Source organism: Trametes versicolor (assembly GCF_000271585.1).
Source record: "Trametes versicolor FP-101664 SS1 unplaced genomic scaffold TRAVEscaffold_2, whole genome shotgun sequence".
NCBI lineage: Eukaryota > Fungi > Basidiomycota > Agaricomycetes > Polyporales > Polyporaceae > Trametes > Trametes versicolor.
In genome coordinates this window covers 3,821,215-3,847,690 of record NW_007360322.1, presented here as the reverse complement: position 1 = coordinate 3,847,690, position 26,476 = coordinate 3,821,215, and the positions used below count along the sequence as shown (strand labels likewise).

At 57.8% G+C, this 26,476-nt stretch overlaps 9 protein-coding genes across 9 annotated transcripts; 3 read left to right on the top strand and 6 right to left on the bottom strand.

Moving 5' to 3' along the window:
- Window positions 1–2,052: 2,052 nt before the first annotated feature.
- Window positions 2,053–3,599, bottom strand: TRAVEDRAFT_56531 (NADH:flavin oxidoreductase/NADH oxidase; the record flags this gene model as incomplete). Its single annotated transcript, XM_008035833.1, has 6 exons — window positions 2,053–2,297; window positions 2,362–2,496; window positions 2,561–2,694; window positions 2,753–3,013; window positions 3,081–3,258; window positions 3,339–3,599. 6 exons carry the CDS (start codon window positions 3,597–3,599, stop codon window positions 2,160–2,162), a joined length of 1,107 nt encoding a protein of 368 aa, XP_008034024.1. The 3' UTR covers window positions 2,053–2,159.
- A 29-nt stretch (window positions 3,600–3,628) lies between these two features.
- On the bottom strand, window positions 3,629–4,121 carry TRAVEDRAFT_26822 (uncharacterized protein). Its single transcript, XM_008035425.1, has one exon. It carries the CDS (start codon window positions 3,932–3,934, stop codon window positions 3,740–3,742), a length of 195 nt encoding a protein of 64 aa, XP_008033616.1. The 5' UTR covers window positions 3,935–4,121; the 3' UTR covers window positions 3,629–3,739.
- Window positions 4,122–5,648: 1,527 nt separating this feature from the next.
- TRAVEDRAFT_113982 (Rds1 protein) lies at window positions 5,649–7,095 on the top strand (the record flags this gene model as incomplete). Its single annotated transcript, XM_008036480.1, has 8 exons — window positions 5,649–5,789; window positions 5,846–6,017; window positions 6,076–6,152; window positions 6,210–6,356; window positions 6,408–6,530; window positions 6,582–6,755; window positions 6,806–6,939; window positions 6,993–7,095. 8 exons carry the CDS (start codon window positions 5,649–5,651, stop codon window positions 7,093–7,095), a joined length of 1,071 nt encoding a protein of 356 aa, XP_008034671.1.
- Window positions 7,096–7,439: 344 nt separating this feature from the next.
- TRAVEDRAFT_26821 (uncharacterized protein) lies at window positions 7,440–9,142 on the bottom strand. The gene is made up of 6 exons (XM_008035424.1): window positions 8,778–9,142; window positions 8,502–8,690; window positions 8,351–8,399; window positions 8,187–8,294; window positions 8,022–8,135; window positions 7,440–7,968 (listed from the first exon to the last, which is right to left on the bottom strand). The coding sequence occupies exons 1-6, from the start codon at window positions 8,895–8,897 to the stop codon at window positions 7,532–7,534; spliced, it is 1,017 nt and encodes a 338-aa protein (XP_008033615.1). The 5' UTR covers window positions 8,898–9,142; the 3' UTR covers window positions 7,440–7,531.
- A 156-nt stretch (window positions 9,143–9,298) lies between these two features.
- On the bottom strand, window positions 9,299–10,763 carry TRAVEDRAFT_161996 (uncharacterized protein). Its single transcript, XM_008036479.1, has 4 exons — window positions 10,288–10,763; window positions 10,124–10,214; window positions 9,858–10,059; window positions 9,299–9,796 (listed from the first exon to the last, which is right to left on the bottom strand). Exons 1-4 carry the CDS (start codon window positions 10,343–10,345, stop codon window positions 9,680–9,682), a joined length of 468 nt encoding a protein of 155 aa, XP_008034670.1. The 5' UTR covers window positions 10,346–10,763; the 3' UTR covers window positions 9,299–9,679.
- A 1,627-nt stretch (window positions 10,764–12,390) lies between these two features.
- TRAVEDRAFT_114117 (uncharacterized protein) lies at window positions 12,391–12,798 on the bottom strand (the record flags this gene model as incomplete). Its single annotated transcript, XM_008036478.1, has 1 exon — window positions 12,391–12,798. A coding segment is annotated over one exon (408 nt), but the record flags the coding sequence as incomplete, so codon positions are not given.
- A 752-nt stretch (window positions 12,799–13,550) lies between these two features.
- On the bottom strand, window positions 13,551–16,860 carry TRAVEDRAFT_114325 (uncharacterized protein; the record flags this gene model as incomplete). The annotated part of the gene is made up of 11 exons (XM_008036477.1): window positions 13,551–13,675; window positions 13,730–13,748; window positions 13,809–13,892; window positions 13,946–14,763; window positions 14,816–15,302; window positions 15,351–15,581; window positions 15,677–15,927; window positions 15,989–16,200; window positions 16,265–16,412; window positions 16,471–16,548; window positions 16,617–16,860. The coding sequence occupies 11 exons, from the start codon at window positions 16,858–16,860 to the stop codon at window positions 13,551–13,553; spliced, it is 2,697 nt and encodes an 898-aa protein (XP_008034668.1).
- Window positions 16,861–17,008: 148 nt separating this feature from the next.
- Window positions 17,009–21,572, top strand: TRAVEDRAFT_142568 (RabGAP/TBC). The gene is made up of 14 exons (XM_008036476.1): window positions 17,009–17,537; window positions 17,589–17,756; window positions 17,806–17,876; window positions 17,929–18,123; window positions 18,181–18,295; window positions 18,350–18,532; window positions 18,590–18,717; window positions 18,773–18,868; window positions 18,927–19,467; window positions 19,525–19,607; window positions 19,670–21,197; window positions 21,251–21,332; window positions 21,389–21,441; window positions 21,494–21,572. The coding sequence occupies exons 1-9, from the start codon at window positions 17,426–17,428 to the stop codon at window positions 19,053–19,055; spliced, it is 1,197 nt and encodes a 398-aa protein (XP_008034667.1). The 5' UTR covers window positions 17,009–17,425; the 3' UTR covers window positions 19,056–19,467; window positions 19,525–19,607; window positions 19,670–21,197; window positions 21,251–21,332; window positions 21,389–21,441; window positions 21,494–21,572.
- Window positions 21,573–22,022: 450 nt separating this feature from the next.
- TRAVEDRAFT_63026 (uncharacterized protein) lies at window positions 22,023–26,396 on the top strand. The gene is made up of 8 exons (XM_008036196.1): window positions 22,023–22,295; window positions 22,361–22,552; window positions 22,600–22,802; window positions 22,854–22,954; window positions 23,006–24,276; window positions 24,330–25,771; window positions 25,826–25,867; window positions 25,924–26,396. Exons 1-8 carry the CDS (start codon window positions 22,054–22,056, stop codon window positions 26,013–26,015), a joined length of 3,585 nt encoding a protein of 1,194 aa, XP_008034387.1. The 5' UTR covers window positions 22,023–22,053; the 3' UTR covers window positions 26,016–26,396.
- The last annotated feature ends 80 nt before the right edge of the window (window positions 26,397–26,476 follow it).

The window sequence follows — 26,476 nt, the reverse complement described above, 5'->3', positions numbered from 1 at the left end:
TCTTGCAGACGGGGAGAAGAGCGGGAGGTATGAGGAATCGAAAGGGCTGCCACGACACCTCTGCCCATCGCGCTTTTTATACGACACGAAACTAGGTTGGGCTGGGCTTTTTGGAAGCTCGCCTACAATGGATAGAAATACTGCAGATAGAGCATGAGCTACCCCCATACGTGCATTGCTCGTGACATAGCACGGAGAAATCGTACCAATGCAGGCATGTCACGGAGACGGGCGACGTCGCGCATTGCCAGCTGTCGAGGATCTTCGAGAGTGCCTGGCACAAAAGGAAGGCGAAGGCGCTCGCGGGGCGTTATATTGAGCGTTGCTCGATGGTCGCATGATGGTGTCGCGCCGAGTATGCGTCCACGATGGGTCGCATGGTGGCAAGGGACGGGTCTTCGTCGTTCACGTGTTACCGTTGCAGCGTGGTCGAAGTGATGGCCTCCGTCTTCGACGACGAGGCCGGTCGTGTCTATTGGACAGAAGATCGTCTGAGCCACCTCGAAGAGGCGCACCCGCCAGTTAACTCTGTACGGAAGCTGTGGGTAGTAACGCGTGCAGTTGAATCACGCCAGATCAGCACATGACGGAAGCCCTCGGGAACTCTCCTGCAGGCAGACGGAGATCATGAATGACCGAGGCATCCAATGGCACATCCTCCAGAGGGCCGACACAAGAACACTGAGAGGAAGTAAGATGTCCGCGCCGAGGACTGGATCGGGCGACAGTCGGCAGAATACGAGGCCAGACCGACGGCGGAAATGAGTATGCACGGCTTCGCGAATGCCGTCGACATGTTGAATCCGAGGCCATGCAGAAGTGGAGTATGCTAGTTAAACTGCCTGTCGCGGTATACACACGTTGATAGAAATCAGACGCCACCCGCGTGTGAACTTGGAGGAGCTACAATACCCAAGAACGTCCCTTTCTCGATCTTGCTACATGAGATGGTTGGCGGTGAGTAACTCCTGATAAGGTGCATCCAAGGGTTCGTTGCGCCATGAGTTGCACTCGCTGTTATGTCGGGAGTATCAGTAGACGTGCATGCAAGCGAGTTCGAAGGTAGAAGCGTGCCTTACAGATCTCATTGGCCAATATTGCAGCCAGTGCACTGTATGGGAATCCGGGTAAACCATGTATATGGGTGACCATACGGCTCGCCCAGTCGTACACGAGCGGAGATGTAAGCAAGGTCTCACGAGGCCAGATCTTCAAACGCGTTGTACTAGATGTTGTATCGCGTTTGCATCCACGACAAGAACAGGTCAGTGCAGTACCCTGCATTGATGTAGACACACCAAGTCGATTCTGTGGCATTCAGAACATGACGCGAGAGCGATTAGAAGACCTAGACTCGCGAACGACTGCAGACTCCCATGCAGAGGATCGCACACCCACGGCTGAGTGAGTCGCTCAGAGGGCAAGAACCATCCCATGTGAGTGTACGAGGTTCGCTCGCAGGTTAGGAATTGGCTCGGCGTCTGCGAACGCGTCAGGTACAAGACAGGTGACATGAGGGAAACTTACTTGAAACGTGCGCCCGAACCAAGGACACCGGATGACCACGGCGGTCGGCCCTGTGGTATCATTGGAACGGATGTAGCAAATGTATTATGAAACTTACGGACATATCAGCGAGATATAGATGTCAGGCTTGTGCACAAAGCAAACGATCAAGAGACGCACCTCGCTAGCGCAGAGCGCCGCGGCGCTGTATACGCGCGATGTCAACTCAGCAGGAGGGTCCGGTCAGCAGCTATGGCATACGTCACTCAAAACCGATACCAATACTTCTGGACAATTGGTTGTCCATTGTCGGCCTTAGACAGCTAGGTGCATCGTCTGATCAGCTTAAGGAGCAGCGTACTTGTTTATGCGTAGTCGATACGAGGTCGATGATATCGTGATGAGAGTAGGAAAGAGCAGCCGTGGGAACGTTTCCGAGGCGGTGCGTCTACAAAATAGGCGCGCCAATCGCCCTGCGACTGGCCACCACTTCGCAAAATAACACTCTTGCATTCGCGTTGCGCGTATGCAATTAGAAGGGATAGCGCGGGTAATATATAGTATGTATTCGCCTCTATATCCTGCCCATGCCGAGCGTACACGCGAGCATCTACTAGGTTCCTAATCTACAACCCAAAGCTTGCAGTCCATCTTCAAGCCTTCTGGGTCTTCAAGAACTCCTCCGAGAAGGGGTACGTCGTGTAACCCTTCTCGCTCATCGCCAGGTAGAACGTGTCATACTCGGGCTCGTTCAGCTTGATGTTCTTCTCTAGGCGGAACACAAGGTCGGGCTGCATGCGCGCATCCCCGGTGTCAGCCGGCCACCCTGTGTATGATGCGTTGTAGAGTACTCACGTTTGACAGGAAAGCGCGGCCGTAGCCAATGAGCTGGCCCGTCTCCTCCGCGACCTTGAGGCCGGACTCGCGGTCGTAGCCGCCGGTCGTAATGACCGGTCGGGGCGCCCACAACTTGAGGATGAAATCAGGGTCCTGTAATCGCCGCACATTTATTAGTCCCCCGCGCAGTACCAAAAGCAGGTCTCCGAGTACTCACCGAACCATCCTTGGGACCCTCGTTACCGGGGCCGCCGGGGGAGACGACATGGATGTATGCCAGGTCGGGGTACTTCTGCTTGTACTGCTCGACGAGGTACGAGAACGTCGGGACCGGGTGCTCCTCGCGCATATCTAAAGACCACACCATCAGAATCGGGCTCTGAGGGGTGCGAGCACGGTATGTGCATACCTTGGTACTGGCTCCATGGGCTCAGACGGATCGAGGTCTTCTTCTGGCCGACAGCCGCGACAACGGCCTCGGTGACCTCGAGCGCGAACCGTGCCCGGTTCTCGATAGGGCCGCCGTACGCGTCCGTGCGCTTGTTCGAGACGTCCTGGAGGAACTGGTCCACGAGGTATCCGTTCGCGCCGTGAATCTCCACGCCATCGAAGCCGGCCTTGATCGCATTCTTCGCTGCGGTGGCGTACCACCCGACGTACTCCTTGATCTCTACAGACCGCGGATGATTAACGTGGGTCAGCCAAGCCTCAAAATCGGCGCTGATGCAGGCACGTACCATCGAGAGTCAGCGCGCGCGGCACGTCGTCGGGGCTCGTGCTCAGCCCGATGGGCGACGCCGAGATGTACGGGTAGTCGGGGCTCTCCTGGTGCAGCGCGGCGGGGCGCGCGGCGCGTCCGAGGGCCCACAGCTGGCAGTAGATGAACGACTTGTTCGCGTGGACGGCGTCCGTGATCTACGCGCAGCGAAAACACGGTATCAGCACAAGTCGCGTGTCCCTCCGGTTCGTCCGGAGGCTCTTAGCAATACACGTACCTTTTTCCAGGCCGCGATCTGCGCGTCGCTCCAGATCCCCGGCGCGTTGGGCATCCCGCCCGCCTGCGCGGTGATGTACGTGGCCTCGGTGATGAGGAGCGTGCCGGGCACGCTCGAGCGCTGCTTGTAGTACTCGAGCCCGAGGTCGGTGGGCACATGCGCGTTGTCCGCGCGGAAACGCGTGAGGGGCGCGAGCACGACGCGGTTGCTCAGCTTCGCGTCGCCGATCTGGATGGGCTGGAAGAGGGCGGGGGTGGACATGGTGCTGTAGTGGTGGTGGTAGTGATGTGGTGGGGATGAGGAGGATGAGGAGATGGGTCTGAGAGAACGGTGAGCGCAAGGGGCTCTTATATACACGTTCTGCTGGGATCCCTGGGTAAACAGTCGGTGGCTGAGTGAGATCAGGAAACCTCCGCCCGGTTCGGTGAGTGTGGACGCGTGGCAGACGCGAAGCAGCATTTTCGAATGTTTTCACGAGCCGATGGCGACATGCATTCCAGGCTGCACGTCCTTATTAAGAACATGTCACCAGTGTTGATAACGACGTGTGGACTTGTGGGGGAGGATTCCCTGATGATGTTGAAACGATTTGTCATCGAATTGTAGACCGATCTCAGGCGATCTGGTATAAAGCACACCGTCGCGACGCGTAACGCAGGCCCAGTTTCATGTTAGATGTCAGCCCGAGTGGACATAACAAATACGGGAGTCCTGAGAGGGAGCATGTCTCAGCTGAGAGGTGAGAGGACTCGGGGAGACGGGCAGGGGCGGAATGAAGACGCGTGGAAGCGGTTGTGTGACCGTGGAAATGCTCGAATCTACGCTGCTTTCGCGTAGACCAGCGGAAGCGCGCTGCACAGCTTCCCCAACCTGTCTGCGCGTCGACCGAGTCAACTCTGCATCTACTGGTGACAAAGACCCTGCGCTCCCGCTGCCGCGCAAGTGCCTTGTGACTGGACGTACTGCAAGGTACTCAGGCCGCCGCCGCAGTGTGCACTAGCTTTACCTAGTTGAAATATGCTGAGCAATCCGCATGCCATTGACGTGAGAATGTTGACTGGTGGGCGGCATTTCGAACTCTGAACGTTGTCAGTCCATTGTGCTACGTGTAGGCGACTGCAAGCGGCTAGTTAGCGGGACGCGGAAGCCATGCCCACCGTGTGTATGCCGGAGCGCCTGGCTATGGTTCGGGTTATAGACGTACAAAGTGCGTCCCGGTACGTATCAGGCGAATTTTGGGGTAGCGCGCTCAGGCAACGCTGAGACCACATGAACTGACCTGCCGGGTCCACAATAGCTATCGGATTCACTTGAGGGTCGGCCCATATCAGAGGTGCTGATTGGACTATTTGAGCCTAAGTCAGGGAATGCCCATGTATATTTGGATGCTACACTCACCGAACACTCTGCCGCAGAGAGGCTCGAACACCTTGAGCTACTGAGGCATCGTATACCGCGGCTCGCAGAGGCTTGTTCAATAAATACACTCACAAAGAGTAGAGTCTTCACGATTATGAAAACAGGACGTTCATCAACATCGACCATCGATCGTCGTCGACACAGTAGACTGTTAGAAGCATCCTGGCGGGATAGCTTGAAGTGGGTGTCCTGCATCCGGGGTACACAGAGCGGCATCTTCCGAGTGCCGACGATTGCCCGATTCGGATCAGGTACTCCGGCTCTGCGCTTCGAGCGTCTATTCGATGTCTGTTGTCCTCAAGAACGATTGGCGCCAAACGTACCACAAGGTTTCTGCGCACCACAGCACACGTCCACCGTGTGATGCCCACCAGCTGCAGCATTATCTGCTCGAACGTGTCCGACGGCGTGCAAGCCACCAGGAGACGGAACTTTCCATCCGCACAGTGACCGATGTTACCCGCCCACGATGACATCCGTCGGAGCAGACGCGGGCAAGTATCTGCGCCATGACGTCGAACCGACGTAACGACCACCTCCCCCTCACCCGCCCTCCAATTGTCTGTCTCGGCCGAATGCATTGCCCCTTGCAAGACACATCCGAGGCCTCCCTATGTGGATCCGCCTCTCCTCAACGTTCTCTCATCTCTGACGCCGCACCGAGCGCATGGCCTACCTGTTTGGGTTTCCGCCGTGTGTTCTCTTCTCCAACAAGCTTCCGCCCCAGGCGCGAGCGCGGCCGCCTTAGCGTCCCATCCGTCATCCGCCTCCTCCGCAGGGATCCATCGCACCACACCGGACCATGAGCAGAGTATTTCGGCGTCCGACTCGTCTCTGTAGACTATAAGGACAGGCCTGCGGGCCAAACCCTGTTCAAGACAGCCGACCAACATGCTTCGCCTCGCACTCCCCTTCGTACTCGCTGCTGTCACTCGCGGAGCCCTCGCGGCCCCATATACACCCTCGGGAGGACTGGGCTTCAACTCAACACCGGTTTATCAGCCGATGAGCGATTTTGATTTCCAGTCACTCGTGAGTACACGACGCATAGCCATTGTATGGTCGATCATGCTCAACCTTCTTTCCAGGCGCTGGCACTGCACCAAGAGTATATCGAGCTCGATTTATTCCATCACGGTCTCGCCATGTTTTCCGACGCCGAGTTCGAGGCGGCGGGCCTCGGCGCCCACGACCGCTTCCTGATTGAGTTCATGGCGGACCAAGAAGTGGGCCACGCGACCCTCATATCAAACATTCTTGGTCGTATGTCCACCCAGTCGATCTACTGCAGCACGCTCCTGATACAATTTTTTCGCAGCGGATGCGGCGCCAAAGCAATGCAATTATACGTACCCCTTCGAGAGCGTCCGCGACTTCGTAGATTTCTCCCAGAAGGTATGTGCCAGCGTGCTCCCTCCGCACAAAATCCGCAACTAACAGGAATATTTTCAGCTCACGCGCTTCGGTGAGTCTGGGGTATATGGGTTCCTCGAGCACCTCGACTCCCGGGCATCTGCCTCACTCCTTCTGGAGTCTATCACCACCGAGGCGCGTCAGCAAATGATCTTCCGGCAATTCGAAGGACTATTCCCAATGCCGGTGAGTAATCATTTCTCTCTCGACATGCATATTCTGACGCCCGAATATTAGGAGTGGTTTATTCCTGGCATCACACAGAGCATGGCGTGGACGCTTCTTGCGCCATATATCACCTCATGCCCTGAGAACAACACGCACCTCGCATGGCAGAACTTCCCCGCACTAAACATCACAGTAAGCCATACGTCAAATGTGTATGACATTGTGCTTAGTACAATCATGCAGAACAACCCCAACGCTTCAGTTCTGACTAACGAGACGGGGCCTGCGATCACGCATAACCGGTCCACACCGTTGTCGTCTCCTGGGATGACGGTCAACTTGACCTGGGAAAACCCGGGCCTTGCGGTCGGCCCTAACGGATCGTACACGACGTCCACTAGCGCGGGCGAGCCTAAAGTGCGCACATACACACCTTCTCAAGGTGACCGTACTGACTAGCTTTCTAGTTCGTCGCGTGGATATCGCAAATAAACACCACGTTCACCGACCTCACCATCCTGGGCAACAACACGGGTTCGACCATCCAGCCGGGCAGCGAGATTTTCGGCAACAACACGTTCTCAACCATCAACGGCACCATGTACGTGCACCGAGGCACCTATTATCGCGCTATGCTAACAGCACCCAACGCAGGTTCATCCTGATCACGGATGATAGCCCATTTGTCACCCCCTTCAACCTATCGATGCTCAACGACCATGTTGTTGCCGGGCCAGCTATGTACCAGTCTGGCTGAACGTGCACGGACAGTATGACATTTTAGTACCGTTTTCCTCATGTTGTATATTAACAATCTCCCTCGTCAAATCGAAACGCTCTGCATCCGTACCGTGCTTTCGCTATCTGCAACCTATTTATACACTTGCCGTGTTAAGGGAAAAGAAAAGCCCCACAACATGTGGATGAGGTAATTAGCTTGCTATTCGTCCTTCCCCCAGGGCAGCACACGTTTGTATACCTATCCGCCGTTCGATGGCCGGATTCGGGCGAGGAAAATCCGGCAGCAAGCGCACGATATTGGAGGAACACTCTTCTTGTGCTAGCGGTTTTCGCTATGAATCGATGAGCCTACCGTTCAATATCTTCGTTCTTGCGCGTAGTCTGTGGTATCTTGTACAAGCCATTCTAATTCTATCACGAAATGCATTAAACCAGAACATTTCACACCGCCGTCACGCCAACTGCGCATCCCCCGCCTCATGCTCGCTCACCTGCTCCTCATGCACGCTCTCCAGCCCCACGCCCCTCAAAATCACGCCCAGCCCCTCGCCCTTCACCGCCTCCATCTCCCTCTCGCTCTTCACCAACAGCATCCCCGCGAACCCGAGCGCGTTCACGCTCAGCTCCTCGCCCGTGCCCGCGAGCACGTGCGTCTCGCGCCGCCGCGGCACGACGTGCATGTGCTCGAGCGTGAGCACGACGTTGTACGAGGGCGGCCCGGGCGGGTACGTGCCGTCGCGCCGCACGGTCGAGATCGCGAGGTCGAGCAGGGAGAGGAAGGCGTCGGTGAGGATGGGCTCGAGTGCGGCGGGGCGCGTGGTGGGGAGCGAGGAGGGCAGGCGGCGGACGTGGTTTGCGTAGGGGACGCTGGAGAGCGCGAAGGGACGATCTAAGGGCGCAGGTCAGAGAGGGGATCGTGCGGGTAGATGTAGGGAAGTGTACCTTCTTGCTCGAGCTTGACCCCGCGCGCGAGGTGCTCTATCGGGGGGCCGTCGTCCTCAACGGGTATTAGCTGTAGGTGCTTATGCGGTTGACTCGCGCCGCTTAGGTCCCCGCCTGTGTGCTCATGAGCGAATGCTGCGTAAGTCGTACAATAATTCCGCTTACAGTTGTAGAAGGCGAAGAACTTCCGCCCTGCCTTCCTCGCAGCGACGAGGAAGAGGTAAGCCTGCACGAGGTCGGGCGGCATCAAAGGTGATGTCTGGGACTGGAACTCTGCGGATTATGAACGTAGTCAGTACACAATGTAAGAACCGACCCGGATCGCGTACCCTTCGTGACCATCAGGATATGGTGGGGCTGGACCGAGTACTTGTTGAACTGCAGTTGTCCAACCCACAATGCAGAACATCACGAAAAAGCAGAGGACGCGTCTCCCGTCAATCACCATCCTCGCAGGCGCGTTCCAACTGTGGCACTGACCAGGATCACATACTCGTCCCCCTCCTCCGCATCGCGCACCTCGCCAAGGTACAGGTTGGGCACATACGGCGGCGCGAACGGGTCCGGCTTCTTCTTCTCCTTCTCCTCCACTGCAGGCGCGTCCGCGCTGAAGTCCGGCGTCGGGAGGCGCGGCTTGTTCTGCAGCGCCGGGCACAGGCGGATCTCGAACTGCGCGTCGCGCGCGTACGCACGAGCAAGGAAGAGGGAATCCTAGGTCAGAAATACGAACGGATCACTAGTAGAGCCAGGGCGCACCTCTACACCATTCTCGGTGTGCTTATGCACAGTCGACGGGAAGAAGAGCAGATCCCCCGACGCCTGCGCCTTCTCGAACGCCTCGGGGAGCTTCGCAAGGATCGCTTCCTGCGCAGCCATGCCTGATCTCGCAGCAGAAGCACTCGTGGAGTAGGAAGTCGGCCTGCTCGCAGATGCAGATAGAGTATTCAGAGAAGCCGAGGGATGCCAGACGCTGGTTGCAGGCGAGGTCGACGGATGAGTGCAAGGAGCGCGGGGTGTCCACAGCCTGAGAGATACGCTCGTTGTATGCGCGATAGAGGCCGAGAAATGACGCGATCTGGAGCGTGTCAGTTCGCGCTGCAGTGGTTGGGACAGAGGGTGGCGGACTCGATCGACGAGCTGCATGAGCATGGACCATGCAGCGTGGGCCAATTTCAGGACGCGCGCATACCGCGCCGCCAGCGCCTGTACCGCAATTCGATCGCGTACACAAGCAACGAGTCTCGCATTCGCTCTCGGCCGGGCACAAGCAACAGAATGGGGGCGCTCATCAACGCTGCGTATTAGACCGTCATTATACGCTAGTACAGAAAAGCGTCGCGCATTTCATTGCTGGTACAACAAACTAGGAACGGGGAAAGCAGGTCCGGCGGCAGCAGGCGAGTGTTCGGGATCCGCGGAGCACTCGCGCGGAGGTACGGGCAGTTATACGTTGTTTGTATGTTCGCTGTGCGTGCGAGTTTGGAAAGCAATGAATGACAACAAGAAAGACGGTAGAAAGTTGGAAGGGGTGCGGGAGGAGGGGGATGGGGGAACGGAGGCGGCGGAGGGGAGGGGAGGGGAAGGGGAACGACAGGATGGACCAGTCCATCCGCCGGCAGTCTGCATGTTCTCCCCGTACCGTAACCAGGAGCGAAAGCTCAGGCTCTTCCGCCCCGCCCCTTATTGTCCTTCGCTTCCGGCATAATCTCCCCAAGCATTTGCGCTCGTATGTAGCAGCACGCAGCTATGAAGGAGTATAGCGCCCCGTTCGTTCCCTGTCGCGCCCATGATTGGTAAGTACGCGCTCGCGCGGGAAAGGAGCAGAGCCAAACTGACCTGGTAGTACAGGATCGCGAAGAAGGTCTGCAGCAACAGGACGACTATCCGGATGGGGAAGCTCCGGTGTATCGCCGTATTCTTCAAGAACGGCGCGGGATAGTCCAGCATAAGGTAGACGAAGCCGACCAGCATGCTCAGGATCTGAATGACGGGTGCCTTGACGATGATAGAGACAAAGATCGAGTCGCTCGCGGCCGGTCTGAACAAGGGAACGGCAGTGAGTACAAGGGAGCGGCTATTGTAGGCGTGAGACGGGTACTCACTGCACACCGCCGGGGGAGCGGATGATGCCGTTCACAAAGTCAAAGAAGAACTTCCGGTAGTAGAACCCCCAGAAGGCGCTCCAAATCGTGTCTTTGGGTGTGGGAGGTCAGCACCGGCGCAACGTCTCCCCTCCGTCATGTTCGAGTTGAACGCAGACACTCACAAGCCGTGGCGGAGAGGGCGACGTAGCGCGCGTATTCGTGCCAGACCAAGTTACCCATTGCGAGAGTGCGTGTGGGGGGTGTGAAGAGTTGGCTGGCGGGTGGCTGAAGGGTGCAGTTGCTGCGAGATGGACCAAGACCAGACAGGGAAGGGGAAGGTGAACGGGGATGGAGGAGCGCTGCTCTGTTCTGAAGGAAGCGGAGAACGAGATGCACGGACTAAGCAGGCAGAGAGAGTGGAAAGGCCGGTGGTCCAGCGAGCGCAGCTCGACCAAGGAGAAAGAGACTGAAGAAGGGAGGAAGAGGAGACGGAGAGGAATGCACGCAGCGTTGGCCCACCCGCCCCTGCCCTCCAACCGTCTTTGATATAACGTCGTGACCCGTCACTGTCCACTGCCACCCGTCGCCAGGGCCCGCGTCCGTCACGCCGGCCTCCCCGCCCATGTCCGCCCTCGATGCCCCGCACCCTCGGTCGGTCGTGATGCATCAAAGTTGGCAAGAGTGCGCGCACATCCCCCGGCTGCATCAATCGCGGCTTTCCGAGGCGTCGAGTACCTGCGTGCCTCCCCCAGCACTGCCCGCGACGCCCGGGCGCGAGATGTGACACGCTGTGACGCTCGAGCCAAAACTCCCGATATGATGCGGCTGCCGTGATGGAGCTGCCAGAACCCCGCGCGCGCGTCGAGACGGGACCAGATCGTGTAGGTAGCCGCCATGCCGTCAATCGATCGCGACAGTAGTTAGAGCTAACGGCCCAGGAACGAGTCCCGGTCTCGATAATTGTCCCACCTACGCAACATGAGCAGCAGATCGACATGTTCGCAGCACTCGCAGCGAACGGTATGCATATGCGTGGTCGCCTATTCGTACAACATGAGCGGAGCATGCGAGGCGTGTGTCGCAGTCATGACATGAATTCGGAATGTCCGAAGTCGCACTAGGGCGACGGGGCCCGGAATGAGAACATGGCGATAGGAAGGCCATAGCAGAGCCGCCATAACGACGGCAAGCTTCCGCTGGAAACGCGCTGCACCCGGGCGCGTCACTCAAGGCTGCCGCGCTCACACGCTTAGGCGTAGCTCTGGGGGTCTCGGAGGACGAATGGGAGCCCCAGGATCCTGCAATGCACGGCGCAGGTGAGATTCGAAGCCCGCGCGGAGACTGCGAGTGCGACTGACCATGTGAGAGTAGAGGTCCGCGATGTCATACCCGTCGTCGTCCCCGTTCAGCGTGGCCGATTCCGAGGTGTACGAACTGTCACGGACGAAGATGGGTGGCGGGGGCGTGGGCATCCCCTTGGTGTTCTGTCCCTTCAATGGTGGAGCGTACGCCCCAAGCGTCGCGGCGGTGTTGCTTGAAGTCTGTGACATCCGCGATGGAGGGGATTGTTCAACATACCGACCGTGCATATCGGTCGTTCCACCGTGTCCTCCGAAGAAGTACCCGGACTCCTTCTCCGGATCTTGAAGCGGAAGAACGGGAGAGGGGAGGACGGTCCTCCGCCTGCTGTTTCTCGCGCGGCGTCTTCGGCGCAGAAACATGAACAGGAAGGCCACAATAAGAAGGATGACCACGACGCAGCCGACGATGATACCGATGACTGCACCAATAGGCAGGCCACCTTTCGGCTGAGACGTGCCGGAAACCGTGCTAAAACATGTTTTGAGCGTCGTGGTCGGTGGCAGCGGACCGGAAGAAACTTACGGGTTGCCTGCCCTTTCTGCTTGACTGCCAGAGGGGAGCGCATGCGGCGATGCTGTTATGGGTGTAGCACGCGCGCCTGCAATTGCCGGTGTAACCGTGTTCTGCGCACCGGTGCCTACCTGTGTCGTCGGTGGCGGCGGGTCAGGGGATGCGGTGATGGGCACCGCCGTCAACGGCGCCGAGGAGTCTGCAGTGGAGTCGCCATTGCCTGAACCTGTAATGGCGTGTCTGCGAGAAGATGAGACGCCGCAAAAAATGATAGGCGATGAACGTACGGCTTCGCAGATACCCCACTGGACTGAGTAGAAGGTGAGCTCGAGGACGTTCGAGATGCGTCACTGGAAGGAGCGGCTTGCGGAGGAGCATCTCTGCACACATCAGTTATATCACATGCGATGAACCTAACGCGTGCGCGGAAAGACGTACTGTTGCGTCTGGCCAACCGTCTCGTACACGATAGCATCGAGGTCGATAGGCCCCGAGCCCGCGTTCATGATCGACACCACATGTTGTCCCATCTCCAAGTTCTGGACCGCTCCCAACAATTGACCGGTCGTAGGCTTGGAAGCAGTAGCATTAGAGTATGCAGCCACCTCGTTGTCGACCACGAGGATGAAGGAGCCGTAATCCGGCTGGCGCGCGCCGTAAAGCCATACTCCGGTCCCGGTGAACGTGAGCTTAGCGGTCGCACCACTGACAGATGTCCCGTGGAATGTCGAGTTCATGTACGCCTGTGCATCGTTCCCAGACGGAGATGTCCATGCACTCGGCGGGTCGTAAAGAATGGAAGATGAACTGTCGTCAACTGTGTGCGGCGTGAGTATGCATCGACCGCTGGGAAGATGGTGGGAACGTACTCGTAACGTTGGTGAAAGCAGCCATCAAGGCCGAGCGATAAGTTACCGCGGAAAGTACAAGGGTCCCGCCCGGAAGAAAGAGGGAGAAAAAGTGACGAGAGGTGGTGGAGACTCACGAGGAGACTCTCTGAGGTCAGTGCATTGCGTTGGAGACATATGAGGCTCTCCGCTGAGGCGGCACCAGTGGTGATGATCATAACGACATGTCATGCTGTGGCCCTGAGTTTGCACTAGGCCGCGCGCAGAAGGTTTCAATCTGGCGGCAATATATGACGCGACCAATCACAAAGTGTCAGGCCATCTCTTGCATGTGAATAGCCTATCATCAAAGCCGGCGTGTTACGAGTATGCGCAAGAATGTAGACGGCGGTACACCGGGAAAACGCAGTGAGTGGGGGGCAGATGGGCGTCGAAAGCAAGAGACGATGCGCGACGGAGCGCCCGCAGCGGGCGATCCGCTTCGCATGCTACTTCCATTCTGGGTCTAGCGCGTGATCTGCGCCAGGTACCGAGCTGAATCCAAGTTGGATGAGATCTCAGAAAGTTCGTCTGAGACGTACCAATATCACCCTCTGTTCTCTCGAAGCATGTTTATGTTCCACCCATCGCGACAAATCTCGGCATGAAACTGAATACATTGTTCTGCGTAGGGCTGTATACGAGCATCGTACAACGTCGTGCAACTGACTACCCGCTGGCTGTTACTAGTCGCTGTCCTCGGCCGCTTGGGTAGCCTTCAAGAACTCTTCGGGATCCCATCCGTAGTATTCCTGGAGTTTCTTGGAGAAGTCTCTCAGCTTCTTGGGATGAATGGTCGGGTTGGGATGCGCTACAGGAACATATTCAGCAGATGACTACTCCACGGGTGGACTAAATAGCTCACGTTTGTGGAAACTGATCGCCTGCGACACCAGCCATTTATCAGGATCTCGCCGTGCAAGAATATGAAGCAAGAGACTCACCCTATCCTTCGGGTTTGGAGGGTCGAAGCGGACACTTGAGCCGGCCGTTCCAGGGTGGTAAGTGAATCCGAGGTCGGTCATCATCTGAAAGCACAATGAGGCGTAGCTCGACAACAAGGTATTACGCACGTCCTCACCCGAACGAATTTCTCCCATCGCATGTCCGCAATGCCTTGCTTCTTGTCCGCTGAAGTGCGTAGGAGCTGATGCACAAGCTCCGCCGTCTTCTTCTTGATCTTCCCCGTCCAATAGCTGCTCTTCTTTCCCTCATCCTCCGAGTCACTGTCGTCATTTTGGGCCTTGCTCTTCGAGAAAGGACTGAAAAGGCGCTTCTTCTTTTGCTCGGGCACGGCGTCGAGGTTACCTAAATTTCCGGCGGCAGAGCGCGTCTTGACCTTGGTCTTACCCCCTGCTAAGCCCTCGGTCTTCAGGTAAGTGCGCGCGGACTGTGCGGTCTGCTCCTGCTGAAGCGGCAAGGAGGTCGTAGAACCAAATTGGTTCAGCGTCGTGGTCGAGCTGTTGATAGAAGTCCGAGGCGGCGCGGGCTTCGCCGGGGCTTTCGCCTTCGGTGCAGGCGTGGGCTTGGCGGGGCTCGCAGGGGTCTTCGTCGCCGGAGCGGGAGCAGGAGGTTGCACTGGCGAAGCGGGTACAGGGGCGGGCGCAGGAGTCTCGGGAGTAGCGTCCGTTCCTTGGGTGGCAGATGCGGGCTTTTTCTTCTTCTTCGGTTTCTTCTTTTTCTTCTTGGCGGACGTAGTGGGGGCCTCGTCGTCTTCGACCTCCTCTACCGTAGTCTGGAGAGGCTTGTGCGGAGCGCGAGGCGGTGCGCTGCTAGCGGTCGGTTTGCCCTGAGCACCTCCAGCAGTAGGAGGAGCGGCGGGCTTCTTGCCCCCAAATCGTTTCCGCGGTTCATCCCTGTCCGCGGTGGTCACGGCCGGACTCGCCGGGAACATACGTCCTGGCGATATCGCGTCTACATTATGAAGTTGTATATACGACAAAAGACGCACCTCTCAGGGACCCCAGCAGCTTCAGGAATGGGTTTCCTTTGCGCTCCTCTGCCATTGAGTCGAACTCCGGCGCAGGGGCCTTGGGGTCGAAGAAGTCGCCTGACGCGACGGCGGCGTCCATGGCCTCGCGAAGCAGATCGCGTAGGTCGTCCTCTTCGTCCGTGTCGTACTCTTCCTCCGAGCCGCCATCGCTATCGTCTTCGTCGGGGAAGAGATCGTCCTCACTGTCCTCCTCATACTCCGACTCCGGATCCTCCGACTCTGAGACGGTCTGCAAGGACGGCATCGACCCGTCGCTTTCATCCCCATTAGTGATGGCGAGAGGTTTCGCCTTGCCTCCGGCGCGTTTGCCCCGTCCCGCAGGCACGAGTGCCATTGCGTCGTCGTCAGGGTTGCGAGCACCACCATGCCACGAGGGCTTGATGTGCCGGATGTCCTTGACTCCCCATGTGTCGTCGACGTCCTTGCCTGACGTGCTTTGGTAGTTCTGAGGTGGATCAATATGGCGACCTCCAAACTGATAAGGACGGCGTACCTTGTCGATGATCGACCAGACTTTATTGAGGACCTCTTTCTTGCGCGTCTTCTCTAGCGGGAATACGGTATCGATGTAGTTGTTCCATAGCTCGGACGCTTCCTTAGAATATATCTGCGCGTCGACCCAGCTCTCGTAGGATTCTGGCATCTTTCGTGCTTCCTTCTTCCACTTCTCGCCGTCGGGGTCGTAGAACACGCCATCCAGCATGGACTGCAGCTCGATGATACTCTACGTAGAATGCGCGGGCGGCGGCGTAGGAGTGGTGAGCATCCGTCTGTATCGCACATGCCGTCTAGCGAGCGCGGTCGAGTGTGGTCACCTACCGAAAGGTCTCCCACAGCGTCCCACAACCCTTGTGAGAAACGTTTCGCATCCTTGGGTGATTCTTCTGTTGCCTCTCCGAGAAGTTGGACCAGGACTTGTTTGGGTATCGGTGAGTCGGGCAGACATAGCTCGACGATGATAGAGTCCAAGAATGACTTGTGAACTGCCTTCAGCTGGTCCCAATCAAACGAGTACTCGGGCTTGCCAGATGCCGGGTCTTTGACTAATTTGAAGTACTGCGTGTAATGCTCTAACAAGCAGACGACCCAAAATTAGACACAGTACCAAGTAGTGCAGGAAACAAAACACACCAGCAGTTGTCGCGAGTACACCAAAATTCTTCTGGCCTGCCTGTACCAGGACGTTGACGGTGTCGTACAGCACAAGGAAGCGTGATCGCATAGATTTGCTGGTCTTAAGCTGCAACTTGATGGTGACATCGTCTAGCCCGTCTTCTGCGAGGTCGCGGATGATATCTCCGACGACGCGCCAACCCGAGGCCATCATGTATGTGTTGTGGATGCTAAGAGAGCCATATGAACTAAATGGAGCAGACAGATCCGGCTGACACCCACTGGCTAGCACACATCGAGACGACGTGGGCCTTGAGCTTTGAGGGCCCTTGCTTGCTCAGTTGTTGAAGCTGCGCCGGACTCGTATGGGCATCAACATCAGCCATAATATGGTCGGCGAAGAGCTCAGGATCACGGAGAGCGTTGATCTCATCCAAGTATGCTATAACAGACATATCTGAGTGTCTTCTCACGCATTCCATTCCATCAGCAGGCCATACCACTGAGCTGCGAGTCCGCAATCTTGAGGCAAACTTCGAGTTTGAAAGGTGCAGCTATCGCCTGTCTCACAAGATCCTCTGATTAAAAACACCGTGAATATGTTGGATCTTCGCGTCTGGCTAGTTTGTGGGTGTCCTATACGTACCCGCTAGGAGTTCGAGCTTCTCTCTGCCGCTCATCTTTGATGCAAGCATGACTTCGCCCGTGCCCATGGCACCATGCTTCCCGTTCCGCAGAACGAGTGCGCGGGCGGTCAGGGGCTTGTTTCCGTTTGCATCGCGCTCGCGTCCGGCGTGTTTCTTGAAGACTTCGCGGGGGCCGACCGTGACTAGCTCGCGCGAGTTCGAGGGAACAGGCTTTGTCTTCGCTTGTGGCTTTGCGGGAGGCATCGTAGCCAACGACGGTCAACGGCGTCGAGAGCGAGAGGTCGGAAGCGAGAACGGTTTCGAATTCGTGCAACTCTGTACATACTAGGCGCCCGCAGAAGCGTGCCTCCGGACCAGAGTGATCCTTCACTCAGACCACATCCTCGAAATGGCTGCCCGACCACCCCCCGCTCGCCCCCACATCGGTCTGAATCCGTCTAACAAGTTCTCATCTTACTCGACCAACGACTGGGGTGAAGACGATGCGTGGGACAGTGCCTCCGACTCTGAATCTGCGAACAAACCGGACTGGAAACGGTCCAAGGCTCGTGCATCCTCGTCCACTGGCACATCGGCGCCGAAACCAGTCCCCAGACCGACGCTGAACAACTCGTCGACCACACTCGCCTTCTCGTATACCCATGTGCACGCCCCTAGCTCGTACCCGCCGAAAGGCGAGCAGCAAGGTCCGCCTGGCGCACGGAACGGCTGGACGATCGTCAGGAAGTCGACGGACCGCGGGAGCCTCGAGAGTCGCGAGTCCAGTCAGCATGTGAACCATGCAGGGTACGACGAGCTCGAGGCCGACATGGTGATAGGCGACATGGAATCGGAGGTGGATGACCGGGTGGCTGCGCATACTGCAAAGCCGCGGTACGAGCAGGGTACCCTCAGAGAGGACGCGGAGGAGATCGTCAATGGTGCGCATCCATGGATCGTATGGTCTCATTGACCTCTCATCCAACGCGTAGATCCTCTCTGTCTCTTGCAACGTCAGTCCGAGAAGTCCTCCAGTAAAAGCAAGCCTGCGATAGACTCCGCCGGTGGCGATACCGAAAAGCTCATGAGGGAACACTCGATCCGTACCAACAGGCGGACGAGATTTATCAACTGTATCACCCGCGACGACGTAGATATCGGTATGTGTGACATCGCTGCTGCCGCAGTACAGGTCGCTCATTCTAGTAGCACAACTGCGCAAGCTCGCTTGGAATGGTGTTCCGGACGACCTAAGACCGCTTGTCTGGCCACTGCTCCTGGTATGTCTCTGCATGGTGTTAGACCATCCATGTTTTCTCAACGTCAGGGAAGGGGTACCTGCCGCTGCCAAAAGCCACCCGTACATCTACACTTGCGAGGAAACGACGGGAATATGCGTCGCTTGCGGAGCATACCTTTTCCAGGGGGCGCGAAGGGCTCGACCAGCCAATATGGCACCAAATTGAGATCGACGTTCCTCGTACGCGGCCGGGAGTACGACTATGGATGCAGGGATGCACGCAGCGGGTGTGTGAATTCTGTCCTGCAAGTCAAGCTACCACGATCTTATAGCCTGGGATCAAGAGTCTTGAACGTATACTATACGTATGGGCAATCAGGCATCCTGCAAGCGGTTATGTGCAAGGTATCAATGACCTTGTCACACCCTTCTTTCAAGTTTTCTTGTCCGCATATATCGGTCTGTCAACCATCGCAGCTATTGGGAGGTGTCTATACTGACAGCCTGTACTAGACACGGATCCGGAGGATTTCGACACGGCGTTGCTTACCGATAATATACGGATGGCGGTGGAGGCGGACACCTTCTGGTGTCTATCACGACTGTTGGACGGCATACAGGACAACTACATCGCTGGACAGCCCGGCATTCACAGAAGTGTGAAGCGCATGGCGGAGCTCGTTGCTCGAATAGACGGTTTGTCGCCCATCTACTCATGCATCTTGGGAATCCTTCTCATACCACTTTCTTTAGCCCCGCTATCGGCCCATCTGGATGTCGAGAACGTCGAGTTCATGCAATTCGCGTTCCGGTGGATGAACTGTCTTCTTATGCGGGAGATCAGCGTCCAGAACACCATCCGAATGTGGGATACCTATCTGGTACGTTCCCTTGTCGAATTGGCTATTGCGTATATTTGAACGGATGGAACGCCAGGCCGAAGGGACGGACGCGTTCTCCCAGTTCCACCTCTATGTCTGTTCCGCTTTCCTGGTGCGGTGGAGCAAGAAGTTGCAGGAGATGGACTTCCAGGTGGGTGTATGCTACTCATCTTCGCCGCGGCGACTTTACTCACTGCTATACCTTCCAGGGCATCATCATGTTCCTCCAGTCGCTGCCCACGCAAGACTGGGGCGACCACGAGATCGAGATGCTTCTCAGCGAGGCGTTCGTCCACTACTCGACATGGCACAACGCCCAGAGCCACTTTGGCAAATGATACCTCCGAGTCCCGATTTCTCCGGGCAGCGGTGTATGCAGATGGAAAATAATGCAGGGATGTGTAGAAGACGGATGTATTTATGCGTGTACAACAAACATAAATCACGATGCATGGGCGAGCGCGCATATAGCCATGGGGCGCCATAACAAAGCATGAGTGTAGTGAAAGTCCGGGGCTCCGTGTGGCGAGACGGCGAACGGAAGATGTGAGACGAAGGGGACGTTCATGAACCCTCCGACTTCGCCTTGACGAACTCGATCTCGCGGTTGAGCGCTGCCTTGAGCTCGTTTGCCTGGGCGGCGGTCTTGCAACGTATCCGGTAGGGCGTCGAGTGGCCTTCATCGTGGCCGATGAATGAGACGACCTTATCTGCCACAGATGCGTTCATGCCACTGTAGAGGATAAAGTTCTACGCCCGGACACGAAGTCAGGACTGAGATTGCACTGCACTCCGGGAAACACTCACGATGGTGATCTTGCCAGTGCTGCTATTCCGCAGCAGCATGCGCCGCGACTCCGTCTCCTTGTGCTTCTTGAGACGCAGGACACCTGGAAGATAGCCGTCCGGATCAGATCAGGGATCCACCTTTACTGCGAACACGCTAACGCACCGACGCCGAGATCGCCCCACTGCGAGTTGCCGTCCTTGTCCTTCGTCATCTTGTACACCTTGCTCCTGACCTCGTGCGTCGTGACCTCATGCTCCTCGCCCTCGCCCTCCTGATCATGTATAGACGTCCCAGCCGCCAGGACAGGTGTAGACTCAGGCGCTGGGGTGCCGTCGCCCGAGGAAGCGTCCTTCTCGTCCGACCCGCTGGGCTCAACAGCCTTCGGGGCGCCAAACGCGAAGGGGAGGGACTTGACCGGGCCATCCGCGCTCTCAGCATCTGGGGTCTTGGGCGGGCTGCCGAAGCCAAAGCCGACGGGATTTCCGATGCTGCCCGCTTTGGGGAACCCACTGAAGAAGGTGCCCTTACTGGGGGAGGCGGACCCGAACGAAAACCCGGAGGAGCCCCCTGGCGACGTCTTCTCGGGCGTGCTGGTGACGAACGGGTTCGACCCGCCAGTGGAGCTCGTCCCGAAGAACGTGCTGGACGAGCCAGAGCCAGAGGACGTGATCGCGTTTGACGACTCTTTGTCTTCGGTCTTGTCGGCGTCTTTGTCTTTGGAGGCGTCGCTGGACTTGCCGCCGAAGAGGTTGCTGCCGAAGACAGAGGTCGCAGAGGGCGCCGAGCTGCCGAAGAACGAAGGCGTAGAGCTGGACGATGCGCTAGGTTTTGAGAACAGGGAGGAGCCAGGTGTAGACGCGCCAAACGTGAATGGCGTGGGCGCGGCCGAGCTCGTCGCCGAAGTCGCTGACGAGGGGCCGAAGCTGAACGAGGACTTTGGGGCTTCCGCAGCAGCAGGTTCTGATGCAGCGGGTTTGGGCGCGAAGCTGAACGGGCTCCCTAACGAGCTTGCACCTCCAGTGTCAACCTTGGGAATAAAGCCCGATCCGAACGGTGTGTTGCCAGAAGGCGTTGAAGATGACCCTATGGGTTTGAAGCCCGAGAAGCTGCTGGGAGGCGCGGGCATCGTGAAAGAAGGAGTAGCGGCGGGAGGCTTAGAGCTCTCGGCAGGTTTCGGCGCAGAACCGAACGACGTGGGCGTATTTGAGGGCGCACTCGAGGAAGTCTTCGGCGTTTCTGCTCTGTCAGAACCTACGGATACACGCAGCGACTTGTAGCGTTCCAGCAAGTCTGCGACATCCACGAATGGGTCGGCCTCAATGGCTTTTGAAATGGCGGAGAGCAATGAAACATTGAGACCCCGAAGCGCCTTGAAGTATTCAATATCCTTCTCGTCCGCTTTCGCTGAAATACTGGGAGCACTTGGAACCGATGACAGCGCAGGTTCAGAAGACGAGGACACGATGGAAGCGAATGCTTTAGTGGCAGGCGACGCATTAGATGACACGGACGTGCCAAAAAGCGAGGAAGGCTGGGAGGAAGACGCCCCGGAGAACGAGAATGAAGACGAGGGAGCTGACGTTGCTGGTTTGGAGGCAGCAGAGGGTGCTCCAAAAGAGAAGGGTGTTGTAGTGGTCGCGCCAGACCCGAAGCCACTGAAGCCCGAGAACTTTCCGGGAGCTGGAGGGGCCTTAATGACATCGTGAGTTCTTGAAAAGCCAGCACTGGTCCACACAAACGCACCTCTGTGGCTGCGGCAGAAGGTGGCGGAGACAAACTTGCAGCGGCAGTTGTCGCGCTCGAACGTTTCGGGAGGCCTCTTATGCTATATTTTAAGCGTAAATTAGCCTCATCCAACTGGAATTGGCATGGAACACGTACGGACGCGCGGCCAAGACGGACTCATCTGCTTTCCGGAAGCCTCTGCCAACTTCCTGCCAGGCGAGTTCAAAGGCTTTCCCGGTTCATGTCAGAAAATACACATACCTCAACCTCTTCGTCATCATCATCGTCCTTGATTAGCTGTCTGTCTGCGACTCTCTTCATGGTGGCACCGGGAATGTGTGGGCAGGAGGGTTGAATGTGGCAGAGAGTGAACCGTGCACTCAGTGGTCCTCGCGTCCTTCGCCTTTCGCGTCGGGCGTTTAACAGCTGCACGTGCTCCGAATGAGCGCCTGTCGGGCAATCAAATATCTACGCGGAGTCCTCAGAGTCATTATGGCCTTGTAAGCGCGTTGTACTTACGGCGATCCATGAGCTGGTTCAGCTGAAGATGTGGACAATGTCTACCTCTTTTATGATCATATACGAGGTGTCATCAGAGCTGCGAGATGGGGTGTCCATGACCAGCGGGAGCGGAGGACGCTCTGGAGCGCGAAAGGGGAGGAAAGGGGTGGCGCCGGAGTGCCACAGGGCGCGCTAATGCGCTTACGTAACGCGCTCTGCAGGACTGCTCCCGGGGCGCCGAGACGACCACAGGGGCGTGTACGAACTTGGATCTGCACCAGTTCTCTGTGCTCTTCTCTCTTTCTCCTTCTTGGTGCCCCATGTCGTCTTCGTCGACGACCGCATGCTCGCGGTCTCCCTCACCATCACCTGCAACGCCCGAGGCGTCCGACAACCTAGGACCGATTATGAACCAGGAGGATCTTTCTGCTTGGTGCAATTCTCTTCCGGACGCACAATTCCTCGTCAAGGGCGAAATCCAGTATGGACAGAACGGCGGAAAGCGTGATGCGAATGCCACGTTGGACTTGGAGGATCTTTTGCAGGACCACGTATATGAGGAGTGAGTCGTGTCTCATCAATGAGTTTACTCTGACTGCGCATGCTGATTGCGTGCATTGCACGAAGTGTAACACCCGCTACCCAACCAGGACCTATGTTCTGCCCTGTAACGAGTCCAGCATCCTCACCGAACGCACCAGGCGCAGGGGTTCGCAATACCCTCTCAGTCACGAAGCCGATACCCCCTCCCGCGCAGGTGCGGAAGGAGCCGCCCGCCTTGCAGCGTGTCGTGTTTCCCCCAAAGGATTCGTGTTCGAAGTATGTATATCTTGCCGTCCCCAGTTCAATTGCTTATCGCCGCGCAGCCTCCCCGTTTTGTTCCCAAGCCTTCCGGAGGGCGGCACGAAGTCCAGAGTGGAGACACAGATTCGTCTTACTGTCGATCTAGCCCACGCGAGCTCTTCGTCGGGGGAGCCATTGAAATACGACAAGGTCGGTAGCTGGAAATGGTTACGGTTACCCAAGGGCACTTCGACGAAGAAGAGGACGCGTAAAGAAGGCAAAGTTGGTAAGTGAGGAAGCTCCTCGTTATGCTTCTTTTCCTCATGGCAAAGCCTAGATGCCGCGTCGGAGGAGTCACTTTATCTCACCACGGACATTACGTGCGCCACGCCTCCACATACTCCTGTCGCTGCCTGTTCAAGTTGTCAAACGCGCGAGGTGCGTCACTTATCGCCATCTATAACCCCAATGTTCTCACCCGGTGTTTAGGCCAAGCGCGTTGCACGCAAGATTGCCGCACGTGTGAGGCCCGCACGCTCCGACTCGGACTCTCAGGAGGAACCCCCGGTCATACCAGGGAAGGGCAAGCATGAAGATACCTCCAACATTCTGCAGTTCAACTGCCCAGAGGTGCTTGACTTCTCGTCCGGTTCGGTGATCCTGCCCCTGCGGATTACCTGCTACTGCCGCCATCATCGGGAGAAGGTAGGATTCCATCTCCACTTTACGATGCTTGACCACACCGGTCGGGTCGTCGGAACGGGGACCACAAAGCCGATCATGATCACCGACGATCACAAGAGTACGGGCGTCAGTGCACAGAAGGCGACCACCGAGTTTGGTTCGAAGCTTGATTGGACTGTCGGCGGCGCAGAATCCCCAGAGGGCTCTGCGACGAAGCGGAAGAAGGGTCAGGGCTCGAACGGGGCGGATCGGTCCAAGAAACGCGCGAAGCCGTACGATGCCAACAACCGGGTGTCGCGGCTTAACCGACAGAGCAGCAGCGGAAGCTTGCAGTCTCCGTCCGACATGCCTTCTGCATTCGCGACGAGGTCATCGTCGCCGATGCAAAGCTCGCTAGCCTCGCCCCTGCAAAGCAACGTCTCAACTCCGGCGATGTCTTTCGGTTTCGGCAGCGAACCACCCCCAATATCGTCGGCCCCCCCAGCAGATATCCTCGATAGCGTTGCTTCTACAGCAGCCGCTAGCCCGATGATGCCTGCTTTCGATATGAACGCGCCGCTGAGCGACTTCATCAACGCGAGCTTCCAAACTGACATCCCTATGCCGGACTGCTCTGAACTCGGTTCTCCGGCCGTCTCCTTCCCCGATCCCTCCAGCTCACCCTTCGCGCACCCGCTCCAACCTCCACATCCGCAAACAATGCTAGACCCCATGACTATGTCTGTACCTGCGGCAGCTTCCCTGCCGTATATGCTGTTCAAGCATGACCCGCCACCGCCCATCAGCCTTCCGACACCGAGGATTCACCGTCTCATACCATCCTCAGGGCCGACATACGGCGGTATCGAGGTTACGGTGCTAGGCGCCAACTTCCATCCTTCGATGCAGCTGAACTGTGTGTTTGGTGGCTCGGCCTCGACCTCGACGCAACGCTGGAGCGATAACACGCTCGTGTGTGTCTTGCCCCCGAGTACACAACCTGGTTCCGTACATGTGTGGTTTGAAGGTTTGCCAACGGAGGAAGATGGCTCGCCGCCGTGCTTGTTCACCTACACGGACGAGACCGACCGAGCACTGTAAGTGCAATTGACTCCATATCGCTACACAACGCGAGCTCACCTATCTTCAGCATGGAGCTCGCTCTGCAGGTCGTCGGCCTGAAGATGACCGGCAAGATCGAAGATGCGCGCAACATCGCCATGCGCATCGTTGGCAACACTGGCGGCCCTGAAGCGGATCCGAGCATATCTAGCAGCAGCGCGATGCAGCTATCTTCCCAGGCAGATCTCCCTCGCCATCTCCTGTTGGGCAGCGCCGGTGACAGCGGTGACTTCGAGAAACTCCTTCTGGACTTCCTCTCGGTGCTCGACGTCCCCACGGATGCCCCCAGTGACCGCTCGGCGTCGATCTCGCGGCAGACTATCAGCGGGCAGACGCTCCTCCACCTGGCGACACTTGCGAAGTTCCCCGCGCTTGTCAAGTTCTTACTAGCGCGAGAGATCGACGTCGATGCGCGCGACCAGAACGGCTGCACCGCGCTGTGCCTCGCAGCGCTCTCAAACTCCCGCGAGTGCGCACGTGTGCTCGTCGACGCAGGCGCGGCACTCGATGTCGTGAACGCGGCCGGCAAGACCCCAGCGGAGGTCGGCTCGGCCGGCTTCTTCGACTTCATCGCATCCGAGAGCGAGCGGTCGTCCGAAGACGGCCGCGACATAGACGACGACGAAGGCGTCTGGGGCGATGGGGAAGAAGAGTCGGAGGACGGCACCGAGGTGCGCGCGCCGAAGAGCCGCACCAGCCGACGGCCTTCACACCGCAACCTGAAGCAACGCCACGGCCTCCCCACACCCGACTCGCAACGCACAGACACGGACGAGAGCCCCACGCCCACCTCCGCCGAGAAGAAGGCCGTCGAGGCCGGGCTCGCCGGCGTCGACGAGAAGCAGGCGGCCGCGACGTTCACGGAGACGCTCTACCGCACGCTCGCGCAGCTGCAGTACCCGCAGGGCATGATCCCGCAGCTCCCGCTGCTGCACATGCCGAACCTGCCCGGCATGCCGGCGTGGGGCGCGCTCCCGCAGATCCCCGCCGTCTTCCCCGTGCTCGTCCCCATCCAACAGCTCTGGGGCGACCGCCGCGCCCGTGGGGGCGAGGGCGAGGAGAAGGATGAGGGCGCCCCAGCGGATGCTGCGCAGCAGCCGTGGCTCGGCATCCCGTCCGCGCAGGACTGGAAGGCGTTCTGGGAGAAGTGGATGCAGCAGATGAACCGCGCGACGGACGTGCACGATAACCCGCCCCCGGCGTACACGCCGCGCGAGACCGTCGAGGCGGAGAAGCTGGAGAAGGAGAAGGCACACTCGCAGGAGCAGACACAGGAGGAGCCCGTTGCAGTCGCTGAGGTGCCGAGCGTCGTTGAGCCCGGGCCTGAGCCCGAGCTCCTGCGGGTCGCCGCGGAGCGGGTGGTGGTTGCGCGGCCGGCCGAATACCCTGAGGCGGCTATTCCTGAAGAAGAGGTACAATTGTATGCATACAGGCCTACGCGCAAGCCCGCTCGGCGGGCGCAGAAGAAGCGTGAGTGCCCCTTTGCTGCAGCCACCACACGCATAATACTGACTTCACTCGCAGACGACCGAATGCTGGTCTTGTTCTGGATTCCCATACTTCTTGGTGCGTATCTCGCCATCTCGTCTTACGTCCGTGTTTCTGACACACTGCCTATATAGTTGGTTTCGCGTGGGCGTTCCTACAGGCGTTCCGCATCGCGTTGCACGCAACGCGCGCGGCCGTCACGCTCAAAGTCGGGCTCCGTGCCTAATTGCGCTGGAGCACCGGTCGCACGGATTGCTTGGATTATCCCGAATGTCTCGTTGTACGTTATCTGTCCCCATCTCGCCTATTGACGCTCCCTCGCCGTCGTCGTCAAATACTAGCCTACCCCTCCCGCCAGGACTGTTCTAAGTGTAGCTTCCCTCCTGCCCCCGTTACCCTCCTTCTATCCTCCGTTCCCCATTTTTACACGAATCTGCGACCCGTGCTGGGGCTCTATGTACGCATCCCGTCCGGAGTTGGCCATAGCGCCACTCTCGTTCTCCACCCTCGTTTTGTTTCTACAGGTTATACCGTCCGTCCGTCCCGTATCTTATGCCGTCCCGAAGGCCTCCCTGGTGTTTTCTTAGATGCAAAGTGTACTAGCTCCCCGACTGATAATATGATCATACATGCTTTAAAGTTCATAATAGGTTCGAGCAAGTTGAACGTATGTGTAGGAGTGAGCGG